Source organism: Phlebotomus argentipes, unplaced genomic scaffold (genome assembly GCF_947086385.1).
Source record: "Phlebotomus argentipes unplaced genomic scaffold, Phlebotomus argentipes genome assembly contig_6, whole genome shotgun sequence".
Taxonomy (NCBI): Eukaryota; Metazoa; Arthropoda; class Insecta; order Diptera; family Psychodidae; genus Phlebotomus; species Phlebotomus argentipes.
This window is the reverse complement of record NW_026776145.1, coordinates 4,332,508-4,352,585: the sequence shown is the minus strand read 5'-3', so window position 1 is coordinate 4,352,585 and position 20,078 is coordinate 4,332,508. Positions and strand designations below refer to the sequence as shown.

At 39.9% G+C, this 20,078-nt stretch overlaps 1 protein-coding gene across 1 annotated transcript; it reads left to right on the top strand.

The window, feature by feature from the left end:
• The first annotated feature begins 401 nt into the window (after positions 1-401).
• Positions 402-19,968, top strand: LOC132265987 (tyrosine-protein phosphatase non-receptor type 9). The gene is made up of 6 exons (XM_059766801.1): positions 402-755; positions 6,360-6,575; positions 6,639-6,869; positions 16,431-17,426; positions 17,664-17,871; positions 17,989-19,968. Exons 1-6 carry the CDS (start codon positions 744-746, stop codon positions 18,213-18,215), a joined length of 1,890 nt encoding a protein of 629 aa, XP_059622784.1. The 5' UTR covers positions 402-743; the 3' UTR covers positions 18,216-19,968.
• The last annotated feature ends 110 nt before the right edge of the window (positions 19,969-20,078 follow it).

The window sequence follows — 20,078 nt, the reverse complement described above, 5'->3', positions numbered from 1 at the left end:
GAGCATTGTTCACACACCAACTTGCAGTTTCAATAGAAAAGCATGAAGCAACACTGCTAAGAATTTTCTACTCGTGGATAAAAATTACTCTTAAAATCCCATCATTTTCTGGATTTTAAGGATTCTAATAACAAATTAAATGCAAAATGCTGTAAATAAGAAATATATTTCTGAGAGAAAAATTCTTCATCTTCCAAGGAAATATTTTCCCCTTATTCCAAAACTTTGCAGCATTTTCAGCTCAATTGACATTGAACAAAAATTTAGGGCTACGCTGGGAGAGTGTTCATGCAGGCCTCATTCATATTTTCCGACTTCCCCTACAATCGCACAAATGCCGGCGTGCACAACAGTGTAGCACTGACGATTTCGAACAGCACAAGAGTGTCACGTTTGCTAGTCGCTTCGCAGTGGTAGAGAAATTCACACGCAGAGTAAAATTGAAAATATGAAAACGTGCCAAAAAAGTGTTTGAGAGCCAAGCAAAAGTAGTTTGTGTGCAAAAGTATGTTTGCATCGGTCCCAAGGACTGTAGTTCATGTGCTCCAGTGAGTGCACAATAATGCCGATTGTGGGAAAAGCGCTCAAAATCTCACACACTCCATCGCACCATTGAATTTCGTCCGGGAGGAGGAGGAACACAACATTCTGTGCGACACCCAGAATTTCACACAGAGAGAGCGAGACAAGTTTTCTACCACATCAGAATTTCCACCCACTGAAAAACACCCATTTCATCCGACATGGAGTCGCTTGTGAGTATCCCTGGGCTTTTCCTGCGCCTCTCGTTTGTCCGTAGGCCGGAGGGAAGCGGCGAAGAAGGCATTCGCGTGATAAGAGGCGCCTTGTGGAATGTCGCTGGCTGAGGAGAGAAAGACATCAAAGGGACAGTCATTCTTCCACCTAATCAAAACGACTCCCAGACGCCAATTAGCGGGTGATTCTGGTGTGACTCATCCCGGCCACGAATCTCTCCGCACAGCGCGACAGCCAGAGAAATCCCCTGCACTTCATGGAAAAAATTCCTGGTCATAACTTCAGGCGAAGAGGGAGAAAAAGTTGGACAATCACGCACATAATTTTCCACGTAAAAATTCCCTCAGCGGAAATACTTTTACTCTTAGCGAATAGTGCCGCTCATTCTTTGTTTACACACGAGGGTTTTTCCTCGAAATCCTCGCACTAACCCAGAAATAATCGATTTTGAGCGCGCCTCCCGAAAAAGAATGAGAAATTCTCAGGGCATTGACGAAAAGTATAAATTATGCAATGGAATTTGCTTTTTCCTTGGATGAACACTGGAGAAAAATCAACATAAAATCTTCCAAGATCACCTCAAAGCTTCTCGAGGGCAAATCTCTAATGTTTGCAAAGGCATTTACATCATTTACACACTATTTTAACATCTCTCTTTCAGCAAACTTTACCTCTTACAATGTGCCCAGAAAACATTGCTGCCTCTTGGAATAGTATCCGAGCTTTTCCGTATGGCGAAGAACAGAGAAAAAATGACTCAAAGTTGCTACAAGTTTTGCACACAACCCTGTAATTGCATAGAATAATCATTCTTTTTCAACCCAATTCGAATGTCACGCATGAATTGCCTCAAGAGTTTCGCAATAGAAACCTTTTGCAATGCAATTTTCCTGAGTGAACGTTACCAATTTTCACCTTGGAAAAATTTACTATTCCACTATTAATAAATAGTGCTTATTTATGGGAAATTAATATGAAATTTCACTATCATTTTGATCAAAAAAAGAGGTGTGTCTATCAGTTATGCATTCAAACATTCTGTTTTTATGTCATATCAAATTACTTATCGCGCTCTCTAAAACAAACAAACAATCTCTCTGGTATTATTAATTATTCTGTCAATAATGAGAATTCTTTTTCCACAAGTAATATAAATCTTCACGTGATCTGGAATTGCTTTCTTTTCCCGGAAAACAGAATCCATTGGAATCCATGGTTGATAAGATTGGAAAATAACCAGAATTCGGGTAGCATCTCAAATAAATTGATTCTGAGAATTCGAAATGAGAAAAAAAGCATCCCAAGTAGCGAAATAGGGTTGACTAAATAAGTTGACTTGACAATATATTAATTAAATATGATGAAACTTAACAAAATTTTGAAATTTTTGCTTTAAATTGCAAAGATTATTTGAGTTAATTATGTAATTTCACTTAGCTATGCTATTTTAGTCAGATTTAAGTAAACTGAACGTCGTAACGTCTAAAGCTTCATTCGTTGCTAAATGAGTAGAAGCGAGAAACCACGAGAAACTTTAGTAGTGGTGTTCGCTAGAGAAATTAATTTGTTATCAGAATGACACCATTGTTATCGGGCGAAATGAAAAGCCATTGGCTGCGGGTTCAAGAAAATGCACAGACTTTTCCCTCGGCGACATGACGACAGACAGAAATGAAATGAACCTTCCTGTGAATCCTTGTGATATTAAATTTCTCGGAAGTGGATAATGAATGTAATTCGGCTGTGTGCCTGAGAAAGAGACATCGCCGCTCTTTCACCATTTACATTAGATGTGAGTCTCGCGATGCCTCAGAACGCCGGCATAGCAACAGTCTGGCCGGAAATCAGTTGCTTCCGTTTCGGTACACGTTGGATTTTGCTCGAAAATGTGTGTGCTCGCTCAAACACACTCGGGATCACGGTGAATCTTCTCGCCGCACACAATCAACAAGAAGATTTAGAGATCAATCTCTGCAAATGCCGGGCAACGTTCGATGGCTCGGGAAATTTACAGCCACTCCAATTTCTCTTTCGTCTGCGAGCTCATTAAAAGTGTGAAGAAAGACGTGGAAAAGAGAGCAATACAGGATATGTCGCGCATCACATTCAAGAGTGTCTTGTGTGGTTTTTTTTGGCAATATTTGTTCAGCTTTGCATTGATTTATCAGTGTTTGATAAAGAATTTGCAATCAAAGACTCTCATTCACGAGCCGCTCAACAGACTTTGCTCTTCCGTACCGATAAAAATGACATAAAATTTATTTGCAAATGTGATTAAGAAAGAATGAGATAATTCAGACTGAGTGGCAACAAGAATTTGTGTCACTTCAGTACTAATTTATTCATAAAACTGAGAATTTTAATGAATAAATTTCAAGTCACATTCTCAGAGCGAAAGTTATATTGTGCAAATGTAGAGCGACTCTCCAGAACTCAATAACATCCCAAGCAAAAAAGAGTGACTCTGAAAACAAACGAAAATTCTCATCCCACCAGCAAAGCAATCAAGTCTTCTTCATATATAGAGACATTGATATTTTTCCTTTCATCAGAAAATTGTGTCATTAATGTGATTCCATATAAAATTTCACTTTGCACTTTAGCTTGATTTGTGAGTGAAGAGAGATGTACTTTACTACGTTTATTACTCATTCCCTGATGGTGTTTACTTTAGAGTTTTCGCATTTGCTTGTTTATTTCCTCCTCATTTCGGCTAAATCTGGTGCGCAGTTTTTCGCAGAAATCCGTCATCTTACAAATTGTCGCGCATTTTTATTTCCCCCCAACCAACTATGAATAGTGGTTTTATGTAAACAAACATCTAAGAATCAATGGGGAAAGATTGCAGTGAGACAAGATTTCTTCCTCCTGTTTCTTGGTACACAAATACCTTTTCGAGAGGAGGTGGCATTTCATATCAAAGGACGTCTATTTTTAGTAGGAAAATTGTGGAAAAGTGGAATTCATAGGACGGAAAACATGTCACAAACAATAAAATGATCTGGAGAGCACAATTTGATATGGAAACACCCACGGATTTGGCAAGTGTAGAGTAATTTTCAAGGGAAAATTTGATTTGCTCTTCAACTCCAGCGGGAAAATTGTGTGTGGGTGTAATTGGAAAATTTTCCCACGCAAACTGCGTGGATGGTGAAAATGTCTTCTCTCAAGTGGATGAGAGGGAGAGTCTCGTTCGCACTGTTGTCAATTTTGAAGTCTCGCATTGAGACTTCATTTGTGCTGGCGGAAATCCGGTGATCCAATAAATAATAAAAGAAACACGGCGACAGCAAGGGAGAGAGAGAGAGCGAGAGAGAAAAGTGCACGAGGGAATCTTGAAGGGTGTTTGTGAAGGCATGAGAAGAGCCATAAAGCAAAGGGGAGGAAATTGAAATTGACTTCACTGGAATTTATATCATCCTGAAAATTGTGCGTCTGTGTCATGGACAGGAAGCGAAGAAGTATCAATTAAACGGGTGTCTTGGAAAATTGCTATTTTGAACACAAGATCTTCACCGTTACATTCTAATTGACGGCAAAATGCGCGGTCCAGCAAAGACATTTAGAGCAAGAGAGAGATCATGTGACAGAGTGAAAGAAATTACTGTGCGCGCAAGTTGATGGGTTCTTTTGCAATTTCCACCATCAAGATCGATGAATCTGCGTGCGGCAATTGAGGTGGGAGAAAGGCAGGAAAATGCTTTATTTGACAGCAAATGAAATATATGCACAATTCTATTAAGCTTTTACGCAGAAAGCATCACAGATTTTACGACAATGTTTTCTCCAGACAAATATCATGCCATAAATCATACAAGGAAAACATTAGCTAATCAAAATTAAACACAGCAGAATAGCACATTCTTCCATCATGCGTCGCTTGAATGAATTTTCAATATAATTGTGGAAGAACGTCGCATTTATTCTCGGAAAGCTTCAATTTATCTTTTACAATTTTTGGGGGTTTTCTTAGACCATTCTGATTAATTATTTCTCGAATAATAATAATAATGGTAACTGAACAAATTTCTTGATAATTGTCTAACAATTTGTAGCAAATATTTTTTCAATTACATGTTATTTTAAGTGCTTTAGAGAACATAAACTTTATTCCAGTGAATTGATTAGTATGACATAACTGAAATAATAATGTTGCTTCTTGGCTGTTTTATCAATTGTTAAAATGCTTCAATACTCCCTTTCCTGGAAAACTTCATTGTGGCCATGTTAACAAATGGCAAATATGCCCCAGAAAAGATTTTAATGAGAATATTTAAAGTGAAAACTCAGACTGATTTTGGCGGTACTTCGTCGAAGTCATAAAATCAGTAATTTGCCTTCCGAAATGCACTATTCTGGGGCGAAAAGAGAGTAAATGATTGGCTAAACCCGTTCAATCTTTTCGAGATCACTCTGAATAGCTTAGGAAGTCGTCTTAAGAGCGTGATTAGAATCAACTGAATCCATCTCTGGTGTAATGTTTCTCTTCCTCCACTTTGTGCATTTCTTTTTTATACTTCTTCTACTCAAAGTGAGTTCATTCGTCGAACAATTTCTTTCACATTAGAGACCTGAATGTGTGAGAGAGAGGAAGAGTGGCATGAAGAAATGGTGTGTGGAGAGTATCAAAAAATATAAAGTGTACTTTAGTATTTCAGTGTCAGAAGAGACGATTTGTTGTGCTTTTCCTTTTCTCGCTCGTCGTTGTCATTTTTTTTAACTGCATTCGTTGGGTGAAAAATCATCACTGGAAATCTAGAGATGTGAGGAAATTGGATGTAATTGAATTGGAGTTCAATTGGATCAGAAGGAGATTCTCAAAATTCTCCAAGAGTGAATGGTTGAAGATGTTCTAACTGTACAATCGACGTTGCTGGGCTTCTTCAGAGAAAGAAACTCATATTAAATCTCAAAGTGTTTTCCACTGTACTTGGCCAAAGATGTGTTTGCTCTGCACCTTAGCAGTTTCTTGCAACAATAGCAATGTGAAATTGTTACTTGTGATGTGATTTTCGAGGCCACTTGAGAGAAATTTCAGTTTCCAGAGACACAAACTAGACGGACTAAATGGGCTCTAAATGAAAAAAAAAATGGATAATCAAGTGTGAAAGAAGTAAAATAATTGTGATTTTCCAGCTATGAATCGACGAAGGAGTTTCAATTTCTTTCGCTACGTCCTCAATTGGCTCGTCAGGGTTGGTATAAAGTATCAGCATTGATGGTGCGAGAGCACTTCGTGGAAATGTTTTGCATAAAATGATTTTTACAAAAGGAAAAGAAGTATTTTCAATCGACACACGAAGTGTTTCTTCAGCTCCAGAAAGCGATCACGAGAGGCGAAGAGAGCGAATAAGAAGAGATGTTTCTAGCATAACCGAGAGGCAAATGATGAAGAAACTCTGAAAGAGCATAGAAGAAAAAGAATTTTTCTTGGAAGTCTTCTTTGCTCTCTTTTCTCTCTTCAACATAAGCATCAAACTTGTATACATGCACAATACATTGGTTGGAAAATAATTCACTCATTTCCACCTGTATTGAGTGAGTAATACAATTTTTGCGTTATATTTTAATTAATTTTTCCTCCTCTCAATTATCATTTTCAGGCTGTACAGCAATTTATTGATGCCGTGAGTAGTCGCAAAGCGGTTTCACCGGCCACGGCAATAAAATTTCTTCTGGCTCGCAAATTCGACGTGCCACGAGCTGTTGCTCTCTATGAGCAGCATGAATTGATTCGTCAAAAGGAGGGCCTCTACAGCTTCGACCCGATGTGCGATCCGCTGAGGAGTGAACTGGAGACTGGAAAGTTCACCATTTTGGTATAAATATCACTGCAATTGTTTGTTCTCGGGCTATTTGACTGATTGAGATCTCATTTGCAGCCCCAGCGCGATGCAACAGGCGCCGCGATAGCGCTCTTCACCGCCAATCTTCACTATCCCATGACGGTGACCCACAAAACCACTCTCCAAGGCGTCGTTTATCAGCTGGATGTGGCGCTGCAGAATGCCGAAACCCAGAAGTCAGGCCTAGTCTTCATCTACGATATGAGCGGATCGAAGTATTCCAACTTTGACTACGATCTGTCTCAAAAGATCCTGACTCTGCTCAAAGTAAGTTGCTAACTATTCGACAAAACTCAATATGATAATCACTCGCTCTGATTATAGTTTAGAAGAGTTAGAATTTCTCTGAACAATTTAGATATGTGAAAGATTTTATATTTGAGGACCAATTTAAGTAATGGAGAATTTATTTAGTTCACAAATTTTCATCTTTAAAATTCCCGCATTTACAAATCTTCAAGAAATTCTTGAATGACGTTCTAACAAGATATTCAACTACAATAATTCGTTACTTTTATTATGCCTTTAGCACGAATCACACGAATACCCAAAAGTCAAAAGAGCAGAAGAATTATTCTAGAGCTCTACAGAAACACTCAGATCTAAAAGTGAACATCCGTTGAAAAGGTCTTCATGCCACTTACTATAATTTTGGACCCGAGAAACAGCAGCTCTAATGAGTGAAACGAGTATATTTCTCTCTATTCTCCAGAAGTGCTTTAATGACGGAAAATTGTCTAATGCTCTTGATACTTCATTTTCTCCTCGGGTGGGCAGAAATCGCTAGGGAAAATCTGCGTGATAAAAATATCCAACACACTTCTATGATGGAAAGAAAGCAAATCAGTGACTTGAATTGATAAATCTCACTCTCTTGATTATCTTCACCGTCACAGTGAAGGTAGGAGTGTTCTCTTTGCGCTTCAACTCATGCCAACTGACCCACATTTTCCCTTTATAACACACTAAAAAAATCACCCATTACCTTCAATGTGCATTATGAGACAACTTCCAGTCTCTTCGTCTAATGTGAAATTAATTTTTCCACTTTTTTCCGCCTTAATTAATTTTTCTTAGTCACGGTGGGAAAACTTGCTCTCTTTTTTCCCTGGCGACGCAATGCCCGAAAAAAGACTTTCATTGTGCAAATATAATTCAATTTTAAACAGTTTTATTTAAATCTTTTCACACCGTATCTCTCACTTCATCTGCACTGTATTTTCTCTTTTTTTTAATTTTCAATTAAGTAATTTATTTCTTCTCTCCGGCTTGATTGTTTAATATGTATTCGCACGAGAGCATTTTTTCCAATCATTTTCCGCCTCTATGGAATGCTCTTTGAATTCCTGTGGAAATCAATGATTTCCACAGCAATGGGAATTTGTCACATAAATTTTCCTCACGGTTTGATAGGAATTATCACTTTCCGTGCAATGGAAATAAACACATTTCTCGCACCCTTCTTGTTTGCCAGTTGTGCCGGTGAAGAGAGTCAATAAAGATTATTTCTCATTTCTACATTGTGGCCTTGTGTAAAAAATTCAGTAGATTGCGCGCACATGTACACAAAAAGCATCCACAAATACCAATTTAATGCCAAAAAGTCACGATACAGAGTCAGAAACTCGTGCCAGGTGATAATGAAAATAGCGACACCAACACTGCCAGTAGTTTTTTCGGTGGGGGATTTCTCACACTCTCTGAGCATTTGCTGTTTGTATTCTTTAAAGTGTTCGCTGTGTGTGCATTAGAACTACACTGAGAGAAAAGCTGAGGGAGTGTAGAAAATTGTAGCTGAATGCCTGGCGATGATAGCGATAGTAAAATTCGATGATTATTATTGGTAGTATTTCACTTCTGTTTCGCTTTGGAATTCGTGTAGAATTCTCATGAGATTGGAACTTATGTTCAGATTTAATAAATCTTGGAAGTTTTCAAAAAATATAACGATATCTCACCTCAATGAATTTTCATGCTCTGCAAAATTTTCACTAAATGCTTCCTTTAATGATAAATAATATAATTTAATGTACGTTTTTGATTATGCCATAAAATATGTTAAATATGAGTACACAAACGTATTTTATATGCTGAAAATCTCAGGTTTCGTGAAGCAACTTGAGTGTAATCAAACATTAGAATCTCCCCTAAAAACCACACATAAATCACATCACATAAAATTCGCGATCGGACGTGAACTTCCAAATACAGTAAATGTGATTAAAACGAGTCATTTAAATACATTATTGCCTTCTTCTGCTTCTCCTCAAGTAGCATCACTCCCCATAATTTTAAAGCAATCAGATACAATTTCTGCACGTGCTTTAGAGAGTTTTTCATCTACTTTGAAATTCGCTTCTTAACTGTATGATAATTAAGCATCAGCCGTCCGTCAAATTAATTGTCCGGCACTGAGAATTTCTTCACTTGTGCCCCGAAAAAAAAAACGAAGAAATGAATAAAGAAGTTGGATTTTCACTGAATTGGAAACAATTAGGGAGGGAAAAATTCTACGAGTAATTTAACATCATCTGACGGAAACACACACTCAAAAAGTCCACTGCTGGCCGCAATTTTGCATGTGTGGCTTATGGCATGAGTGTGTGTTACTAAAAGCATTAAGTTTAATCATAGTCGAGCGCGAGAGCTCAATGACTGTCAATTTTCTACGAGTGTCTTTAGTTTTATTTTGAGTCTTGGCGGTGAAAAATACCTTCTTTCCCACTCAATGATGTGATCAGATGTGGTTTCTTTGCTGTGACAAAGGTGAAAAATGGGTGAAAAAGTGAAAATTTCTGCATCTGGCTCCTCAAAGTCATTCTAAGTCAGGCAATTTTGGGGGATTTTGTGTGGCAAAGAGACACACACGCAGAAATAATACTGTAAAAGTGCGAGTCGCGAAGTGACCAGTGACGGCAGGTGCTTTTTTGGGAATCAATTGAGAATTTATCGTGTGCGTTGCTCATTGAAGAGCGCGCAAAAGTCCGCCAAGCACGCATTTCGGACAGGTGATGGAGTTTCTTTGTAGGTTCCTCTTTTGTCCATGTTCATTTTAATAATCATTTTTTTCATTAAATTCCATTTCCCGTTCTCGCACTGAATGAGCAAAGAGGTTGTTTTAGGCTGGCACGAAGCTCAATTGAATTTCGAGAGATGTCAATTGAATGAATTATATTCACAGCTCAAGTGTTTGTTTACGAAATTGATTATATGTGGGGATTTCACTCTGCGGCGACCCTTGCAATGTGAGCAACGTGAGGTGGGAAGTGGAAAAATCATGCCATGGCAAATGTGGCATGAGCAATATTTGCAATTTGTCGCAAAAAGTTCAATGTGAGGCGATTTTAAAATGCATTTATCTCATCTCTCCTCCTCTCCTGGATGTGTAGATCCAATATTTGTATGACGTGACCTTACCTTGTGTGTTTTTTCTGTGTTTTGCGACACAAAAAAACACAGTCACAACATATGAAAATCATGAATCACACACTTTTTCAATTGATTGTGGCGTTCTAAACAATACATTTAGCGGAAATTGCTTAGATAGTCTCGTTTGGATTGTTGTTATGAATTGAGATGAAAAAAACATCGAGATTTTGTGCTTTTTGGCAGTTGGAAAAAACTGCAATCGGTGCAGACAAGCTTTTCCTTTCAAAGGGATTCGGTTTGGGTGAATTTCTGGGTGCTTTTCACCCGATTTTTTCCCACTGAAGCACTGCGCAAACTCGCCACTTTCCGGTGCAATCGATTGATGAGATTTTCCCTCCTGTTCACACTCCCGCACCTTTCTCACATCGGCCAGGCGCTTAAATATGTGTGCTTAGGGATAGACGGAGGCAGATCTTATGCTGTTGATTGAGTCACTTGACGGCTGTGTCGTGTGGTTGTTGTGCATTTTTGCCAAAGAGTCTGTGAGAGGAGTTTTTCCTTCAGTCAATTTGCAACTTTGCCTCTCATTCCTCAAGTCATTCTCTCTGTGTGTGGAAAATCCTGTGAACATGACAATTTCCCAGTCGAATAGGCGACACAAAAAGGAGTTTTAGCTCAGTTTTAAAGAGTGATACACACAAGTTCAAGTGTAATGTGAGAAAAATCTATGTGAAAAACACTCCTCAAGAGACGCTCAAGTAAAAACTATTACAGATTAGATAACAGTGCATTGTGCAATTTTCTCCCATTTTGCATTTCTGTATTGTCTGGGGCTGATAAAAGCTCGCTTTAAGTGATTTCCAATCAGTCTGTCAAGAGGCAAAGCTAGAGTGCAATTACACGGATTAGAAGTGTTTGTGAAATGCCATCAATATTGGAAAATTTCGTAGCCATTTTACATCTCTTACCATCTCATATCTAAGGATTACTTGGCGGTGTTTCTCTTCTACATAAAACGGTGAGATTTTCCAACTGGTGGATTTTCATCTACGCCCCTTCCTTTGATGCTTTTTCCACATACACACACACACAGCACCAAAACCGAGAAGTGGAGTGAAAATTTTTCACTCTTGTGATATTAGCATTTGACATGGAAATTGCGTTTTAGAAAATTTTCTTCCACAACCCAGAATGAGGGAATTTATCACGTTGCTTTTGTGCGGTTGTATGAGTTTTACACACAGACAGTGTGTGCTTGAGAAAAGAGTGAAAATTCTTGGCAAAAGTCTTAGAGTTTGGAGGTGACGTCAATCCCACTCTCACTAAATGTATTTGACGCTAATTTTAATTACAATCACCTCCTCAACACAGCACTATTGCAGACAGAGAGAGAGCAAGAAACCATAACATTTTCAGGCCCGTAAATTGTTTCACCTGAAAAACTCTCAACTATGCATCTTCAATTTGCTTTTCTTTTTCCCATTTTTTCATCCTGCGTATCAATTTCTCGACGACAAATATTGGACTTTTTAAATGTGTGTTTATTGGCGAAAAATTTCTACGTGATGACTCTCCTCAAGAGACACTTCTTTTTTGCGATTGTGTGGGCTTTAATATGTTTTCTCTCTGTCTTTTCTTCTGTGGGTCGGCATTTCATGTCCAGCTATTGTAATTGGTTGAAAAATGCTGTGTTAGGAAACTGAATTTAGGGAAACTTGAATCGTATTCAATGATTGTAACTCTTCTGGTAACTTACTATGTTTATGTGCTTAAAAAATCCCTCCAAGGAATCCATAGTAATCATTGAGATAGAACAACTGGAAGTCTCACTTTTCAACATTTCTTGACGTTTCGAGATGTGAAGCTGATCGTTGAAAATAAATTGATTATGATCATCTTGACTATCAGAAATTTTATGCCACCCACAAGAACCAATCATGATTTGTCATATTGCGTATTGTCCCTAAAAATCCCAGCTGCGCAAAAACTGAGCACAGCTGGTACTTATCTACATTTTTCCACTCTCCATTGCCTCCAAGAGAGTCTTATATGTTGGATGATTTATGCGATTCTCAATGAATCTCGAATTATACAATGAAAATAATATTTTTTAGGCATTTTTTCACTCGCCACGGTACCAAATGTGTTGATGGCGAAGTTGAGAATGCCACAGTAGCTTGATTTGGAAGTCAATTGATTGGTGAGGCGCGCGGAGATTCAGGAGAGGAGGCGCAAAAGACATAAAAATTCAATTCCAATTGAGCTGCTTTTCAGGCATTCTCATTCTTTTTCATTCGTTCTTCACACCTCACTATAAAAAGCCCTCTCTTCAATTGGGAATTCTTTTTTCTTCGCCAAATTTGAGCTTCTTTTTGCACTTGATAATTTGTCAATTAAATCGCGGGGATTTGTGAAAAAAACTACAAGGACGTTCTTTGACACTGAATCCGGACTGAAAGCTATGGAGATGTCAGAAATTGCACTGAAGCGTGCTTGGTCAATTTGTTTAGGCCGAAATGATGATTTCATGTGAATCTCCGTGCTATAATTGGAATGCATACGTCACAGTCGGTGAAGTGCTGAAAGAGTCATTTCGGTAAATTCAATTGTAATTAAAAGATAATTAATTTCCACTCAACTTCATCTTGGTGACCAATGAATAGACAGAGGCGATGTAAAGGGAAATGAGGGAAATTTCAGGGTGAATTATTCATTGACTATATCGCGTGCTTTCCTGCAATTCCTAAGCTTGTGTGGAAACTCTGAGTGAGGGTTGAAGGTGACAGAGAGAAAAAAGTCTGTCCTTTTACAATGGCAAGCACTGTGTTCATAAATTCCGCTCAACTTTGACACGGACTGTGACTAAAGTACGTCAACAATTACAATTTATCAGCCCTTCTCTAGCATTTTGTTGTGCTTTCTTGGGAAATTTCCTCAACTCAGACATTTTTTCACCGCAATTCTCGCGTCAATATTAACATTTACAACTCGCGAGGGTGGGCATGGAAAAGGCAACATAAAGAATCAACACCGCAGTTGAAGGTCAAAGGGAGAGCTTCATAAATTCTAACTTTTTTCTCGTACATACATTTTCTAAATAAAATATGTAACACTATTGATCAATCGACAAAAAGTGCGTCACAAACTTGTTGTTTGCAGAGGGAAAGACGCAAAAACACGCGCTTTCGGGGTGGGAAAATGAAAATGTGGAAGTGAAAATTCTAAGAATTTTCCGGTAATTGTTTTTTTTCGTTATCACTCGCATTCGATTTCACGATTACACCACCATTTCATAGCTTCTCGCACTATTTAATCGATATAGACTAAGCTTACAACACGCATAAAATTTTATGGGAAATCCAATAATTTGTCTCGCTGCCTTTTTCCATTTCGTTGAAACTTTAATATGCGTATGAAATGGAACTTCTGGTGACACAATTTTCCCGGGATTCAACCATGTTTTAGTGGGGCATTTTTAGTGTGAGAGGCGCGCAATTTTAAAAGCCACATTATAGTGAGAGGGTCGGAAAAATGAAAACGGAAATGAGGACAAGCCGCAGTGCCTTTGTCCTCATTTTCCGCCTCCAGTGCCGTTGACCCACTTCCGGAGGTTGTGGAAAAAATGTGCAGCATGCAGAATCTGTCGCACGGTCGCTCACAAAGTGTGGCGTGTATTTTTAACTGGCGAAAGATCACTTCATCACATGATGTGCGACACGAAGAGAAATTCCTGCGGGATGAATCACTCGTGCCTGTGCGAGGACAGGGAATCCACCCCTGGTCGATGAGTCATCTCATGTGCACATTTTCGCAGAGGGATGCCAAGAATTTTCCACCAGAGCGGCAAGAGAGGCAAACAAGTGTATTTGATGCGCAGGTCGCTGCACTCCAGCAAGGGATGCTTCGCATATTAAGGTCACACATTGTCTGCATATCAAGATGACCTATTTTGCGTGCGTGAAAGACTCCAGACGCTCTGGATTCCTTTTAACCGCTTATGCACACCATTATTACTATTTCAAAGGCAATTAATAGTTTTATTCAAACTGTCTACTTTTGTCTCTTGTTGTAAAATTTACATGGATTGTTTGCATAGGAATGACAAAGTTTCCCTTAAGAAAGTCATTTTCTTGCTAAAAATGCCCCTGAGGTGAGTTTCTGAAGGGTATTGGATTGATTCTAAGAATATCGATTCTTAGAATCTCCCATTCCAATTAATGTGTGCTTTGTGCCCGTAATTTTCGCCACTGCGTTTGCACTCAGAAGCCACTGAATTGTTCCACCCTCGTCCGAATGGGTTGCCGTTAGTTATGGATTCCCTCACAGAATAGGGGAACCCTCTTCTCAAAAACCAACCAGACGAAGAGACGTCAGGCATTTGGAATGAAAACAGTCGTAATGTGAATAGGAAAGCCCTCAACTCTCTCATTGCATCTCTGCTTCGCCCCTCAGTTTCGTATTGTTTACACCCACGCCTTGTCGGTGGGTTTCGGCACAAAAAATTGCCATGGAAATTGCCAAAGAGAAATCATATTATCAGGTAGAATGAAAGACGAAGAACTCTTCAAAACGGAGGAACCGTTAAAAAGTTCCGCGGACTTTTTTATCGCATCTTCTCTGTCAACAATTGAGAAATCTTTTCGTGATATTCTTTCGGCACCCCCACAAAATGAGGGCACGCAAATAGGGAGAGAAAATCCTCAACTTCCATGGCTCCCGCACTTCCTGGGCTGTAATTCCATTAACATTTCAAATGAGTCAAGAGTGTTTGATGCCCAACCCGGAGTGAGAAAGATTTCGCCAGAATGTAGTTCAGCTGTTGTGCGGCTCCTGGCTTTTGGGGCGGTGTTGTTGGGGCAACAAGCAAATGCCGTTAGTGGGTAGGAAAGTTCTTGCCGCGCTTCTGTGTGTGTGCGGCTTTGCCAAGGAATGTGACGACGTGAGGGAGAATCCTCGGTAAATAAACCGTCATTGTAGCTTGAGTCATTAGTCGTCAAAGTTTTCCCTCCTTGAAAAGCTTGTAGGTTTTTTCAAGAGTTTCCTTATCACATCGATTACTCCCGAATAATACAATGTCATGAATCGCCAATCAGTGAATTTCTAATGACTCTGACACACAACAAAAGTTCAACAACGCCTCCGACTTAAAGTTCTTCTTGTAAATTTTTCCCATCCCCAATGATTGCTGACTGAAGTGACGAAACATCAAAATTGAGTTTAGGCGAAGCTCTCGAGGCACGTTTGAAAAGCAATTCCCTGAGAATCACTAGCCCCACAAATCTTCCGCCCAACTCTCGTCTCCCTTTTTCGCCCTTCGTTCCCCTCGACCGAATTTGTATTTAATAACGCAAAGGGGGTCTTTTTGTCTCACCGAGACGCGCGCTTTCTGACTCCACCAGAAGACTGGGTGTATTTTTTGGGCAGCTGCACTTGTGCGGGGGTGAAAGAAAAATGAGTTTATTGGCCCCTCCGGAGAGCGTGTGTGAATTTACTTTCAATTCAATTTGTCATGAGAGATTTTCCATGGCTGCTGAAGTTTTGTGGGATTTCGTGTGGGGCTGAGAAGGGATGATTTTGCAATGTTATGACGGCGAATCTTTCGAAAATTTCAGACAGAACGAAACCATACGATTAACAATGGACGAATCGTGCCATTACATTCCTTGTTGCTTCGTCTCTTTCGCCTTTTTCGTCACAGTTGCTCTTCAGTCAATTGTCCCAATGTTTTTTTCTGCCGTCCTTTTTGGCAAATCATCAATGTGTCGTGCCCTCTCTCCTTTCGTCTTTTTATAGTACACACATAAAGCAGCAGACGAGTCAATGCGAAGCCCTTCACTCAGGGGATGATTTGAGGAGCAAATAAATTTGTTCACAAATACCCTACAAATAACAATATCATGAGGACTAATTGCCCTTATCACAACAAAAAAAATCAAGTTATCTCAAGATATTTGAAAAGAAATGTTTCATTCTCTGTACTTTATGTCTAGAATTTCACCTTTTTCTAGCCTTAGTTAGAAAAGACAAGAACGTAATTTTGCTGCTTTTGTACACAAAGTCATGTAATTTTATACACTCATTCATTTATGCTCTAATCCGGAAAATACCCTATGCGAACGCTTATCTAATCTTTGTAGCGTGCTCATGAACAATCACTTATCCAATTCATTAAATCCCGATCCCGGCTCGAATGCGCTAAGCTGAGCCTTCAGACGGCGAGAGTGTGGCTAAAAAAAACAATGCAATAGAGAAGAATGGTATCAACGACCCTCTTTCCAACAGCGATGCTTCACTGACACATTTCACCGAAGGAGATTTCCACTCACACACACACTCTAAATGATCTCGTTTTGGCCTCTTTTCCACCCTGTTCGGAAGGGGGTTGGAATTGCAAGGCGCAGTTGAAGGGTGACTTTTGCTCGCATCGGAGTAACTTTGCGTTTTCTGCGTTCATTGCAGGGCGGCTATCCGGCGAGGCTGAAGAAGGTGCTTATCGTGACTGCGCCGCTGTGGTTCAAGGCTCCGTTCAAGATCCTACGCCTGTTCGTGCGTGAGAAGCTGCGGGAGCGCGTGTTCACGGTGTCCATACCGCAGCTGAGTCTGCACATCCCGCGCGAATCGCTGCCGTCGCGCCTCGGCGGCACGCTGAGCATTGATCATTCCACATGGTTGTTGCAGTGCTTCAAGACATCGATGACGAATCGTGAGGACGAACTCCTGGCAAATAGCATCGGACAGACGCCCGGCCAGCAGCAGCCGCAGAATTCCACCTCGGACCTTACGACAATCACAAGCACATGCGGGCAGAGCCCCAATCAGAATGAACCGCAGCCGCTGAGTGATGGCGCCACGGGCCAGATCAGCGAGCTGTGGTCAGAGAACCCACCGAGCAGCGCTTCGTCGGGCTTTAGCGATGACGACAGCCTGGCCGGCACGGAGGGCGACGCGCGGACGATAGAGCAAATTGTACAAATGGTGCGTGAGCGTGGCCGCCAGGGGCTGGTGCAGGAGTACCTGGACATCCGATCGCGCGCGCCAGAGGGCACATTCACCAACGCCCGGCTGCGCAACAATCTGGCCAAGAATCGCTACACGGACGTCCTGTGCTACGACCACAGCCGCGTGGTGCTGTCGCAGGAGGAGGAGGAAGATCCCTCGTCCGATTACATCAACGCCAACTTCGTGGACGGCTACCGGCAGAAGAATGCCTACATCTCCACACAAGGCCCCCTGCCCAAGACGGCCAACGACTTCTGGCGAATGGTGTGGGAGCAGCACTGCCTTGTGATCGTGATGACGACACGCGTGATGGAGCGCGGCCGCATCAAGTGTGGACAATACTGGGACACGGCAGAGGGCAATGCCAATGAATTCGGACAGTTCAGGATCCGGACAGTATCTGTAGACACGAAGGAGGATTACACAGTAGCATCTCTAGAGCTTACCAACACAAAGGTGAGTGCACGCGCGATTGCGTGATCTCTAAATCACTGTATTTAATCCATTAGAGAGAATGATTGTCTTTGATATCAACCGACATGAACCCGGATAGCGAGTGAAGTTCTTGAGAAGCAATCACTTTTTGCCACTAATGCGAATTCCGGGATTGATTAGCAAGATCTTGATCTTATACACTTTCACTTGTGCTTTTCCAATTAATCCTGATTGGCATTCTCGTGCTTCTCCCGACAGACTGAAGAATCGAGAAACGTATCACATTGGCAATTCACGAGTTGGCCAGATTATGGCGTTCCTGCCTCCGCCATGGCGATGCTCAACTTCCTGCAGCGCGTCCGGGAGCAGCAGGCCAAGATGGTCAAGGCGCTGGGCGACACTTGGGCAGGTCATCCGCGTGGGCCACCGATTGTTGTTCACTGCAGTGCTGGCATTGGACGCACTGGTAAGAGCATTCAAGTGCTTATTATGCTTTATATCTGCATATTCTTGTGACTTTTTTAGCCAGATATTCCTTGGCAGTTTTTAGGCAGTGATACTAAAGCTATTCTCCGCGTTACAGGCACATTCATAACCCTGGACATTTGCATATCGCGCCTGGAGGATCTCAGCACAGCGGACATCCGAGGAACCGTGGAGAAGATCCGATCGCAGCGCGCATATTCAATTCAGATGCCGGATCAGTATGTCTTCTGCCACTTGGCGCTGATTGAGTACGCGTTGTCGCGAGGGATGCTGCAGTCTGCCGATCTGGCGGGCTTCGACGATCGCGAGGAGGAGTCTGAGTAAATTGTGCTGGTGACAATTGTTCAGGAGAATCGTTGTTTTTATACTTTTTAAGTGTGAGTGCGAGAGAAGGAGAAAACATGATCGTGTTAAGCATTCTCAGAATCATCTTCGTTCTGTGTCCATTTCCTCCTCCTCCTCTTATGAACATCGAAACTATCACTCATTCTCAGCTGAGTGAGAGAGAGATCATTTTGTTAGCAAAGCGGAAAGGGTACAATTTTCCTCTAAACTGAGAGTCTATATGAGAATATTTCTTGACTCATCACGCATCAATATTCTATTCCTCCGTTGTGTGTGAGGAAGAGAAGAGCAGAAAAAATGAAACCGCACATATTTATTCATTACTCAGTCTCCGGACCAAGAATTATAGGCAAGAAATATTAAATCGATCAGCATAGGAGATGATATTTAATCAATTTTTCTTAGATAATGGCAAATAAATTTGATACACTGAGAAAAGAGAATCGCGGAATATTTCTCAATAACACTTCTTCGCTATGAATGGGCCTAAAGAGAGTTACCAACTTTTCTTCCACTTCAATGAATTCAATTGACTACTTGATTGTCGTTTCCGTTCAAATTGAACATTTTTACCTGACAAAACCGTCCTAGAAAGTTTTTTCTCCTTATGTTTTGTCACTTTGCATTAATGTGAACAAGAAATCTATCAGCATTTTTCCAAAACTCCCAAAAATTATGACGATTGTAGAGTGAAAATAAAATCGAAAAGGAATGTTTGAACATAAGCTAGGAGAGTTCAGTAGAAATTCGCATATAGAAACCGTCTTTAGAGCGCTAGAGAGAAAGAATTAACAAATTGTAATTTTTATAGTGAAAATTTTTACATGGACAGAAGAGAAAAAAATTTCCCCTTTTTCGAAAATCTAAGCATATTTTTCTGGATAAACATTAACATTTAAAAAGAAAAACCAGTAAGAGGAAATTCAAAAGTATTCCCTTGTGTAAATAAGTGAGAAATTTGCTAAGAATTCCAGAATTTTGTGTGAGAGAAGAATAGGAAGAATAAATAAAACATTAAACTGCATCAAAGTGTATCAAGTTGTCACTAAAAATTTATCCTCTAAAAGAATTAAAAAAAAAAACTGAGACCGGATGTTCTTACATGTGACGTGAACAAATTATATGCGTAAAATAGTAAAAAAAAAACATTTTAGTAATATTAGATAATAAGGAAAAGATAAAAGATGATGGAAATTATGAATATAAACATTGTAATTTAAGTGATTTGTAATAACCAGAAAGGTGAAAGAAAGGAGGAAATAATAAAATATTGAATTATTTATTACTCTAAATCAAATATTAAATATAGCATTAGTGAGAATGTAAATGAAATTTACCTTCATACCCAAAACAAATTAACTCCTTTCAATGGAATAGAATTAAACGGATTAAACAATGTCATATACCGAAATGAAGAAAAGCCACAAGATATAAAAAATAGACTTTCGACCTCTTTTGTACATTTCTATGATCCCGAACACCTTCATCACCACAGTCTGTTAGACTTTACTATTTTTTGTGATAAGACGTTCAAATTGTGTTGTTTCTTCACAGTAAAAACCGTAAGAATTCTAAACCTTCTCTTCGTGCGCCACAAACAGTCCAACAACATGTATTGAATCAAATAAAAGAAAACATTGTAAAAGAATGTCTCAGATATTTAAAGAAATAAATAAATGTAATTCTCCATAGTGTTGTAAACGGATTCAAGAAATATAATTAATGCAAAGAATTGGGTGTTTTATTGTATTATAGGGGAAGTGTGAGCAGTTCTGGTTACATCAGTTGAACTTGGATTGATTTTTCTACTTTGTGCGCGCTTTATTATACTTGCCTTCGACG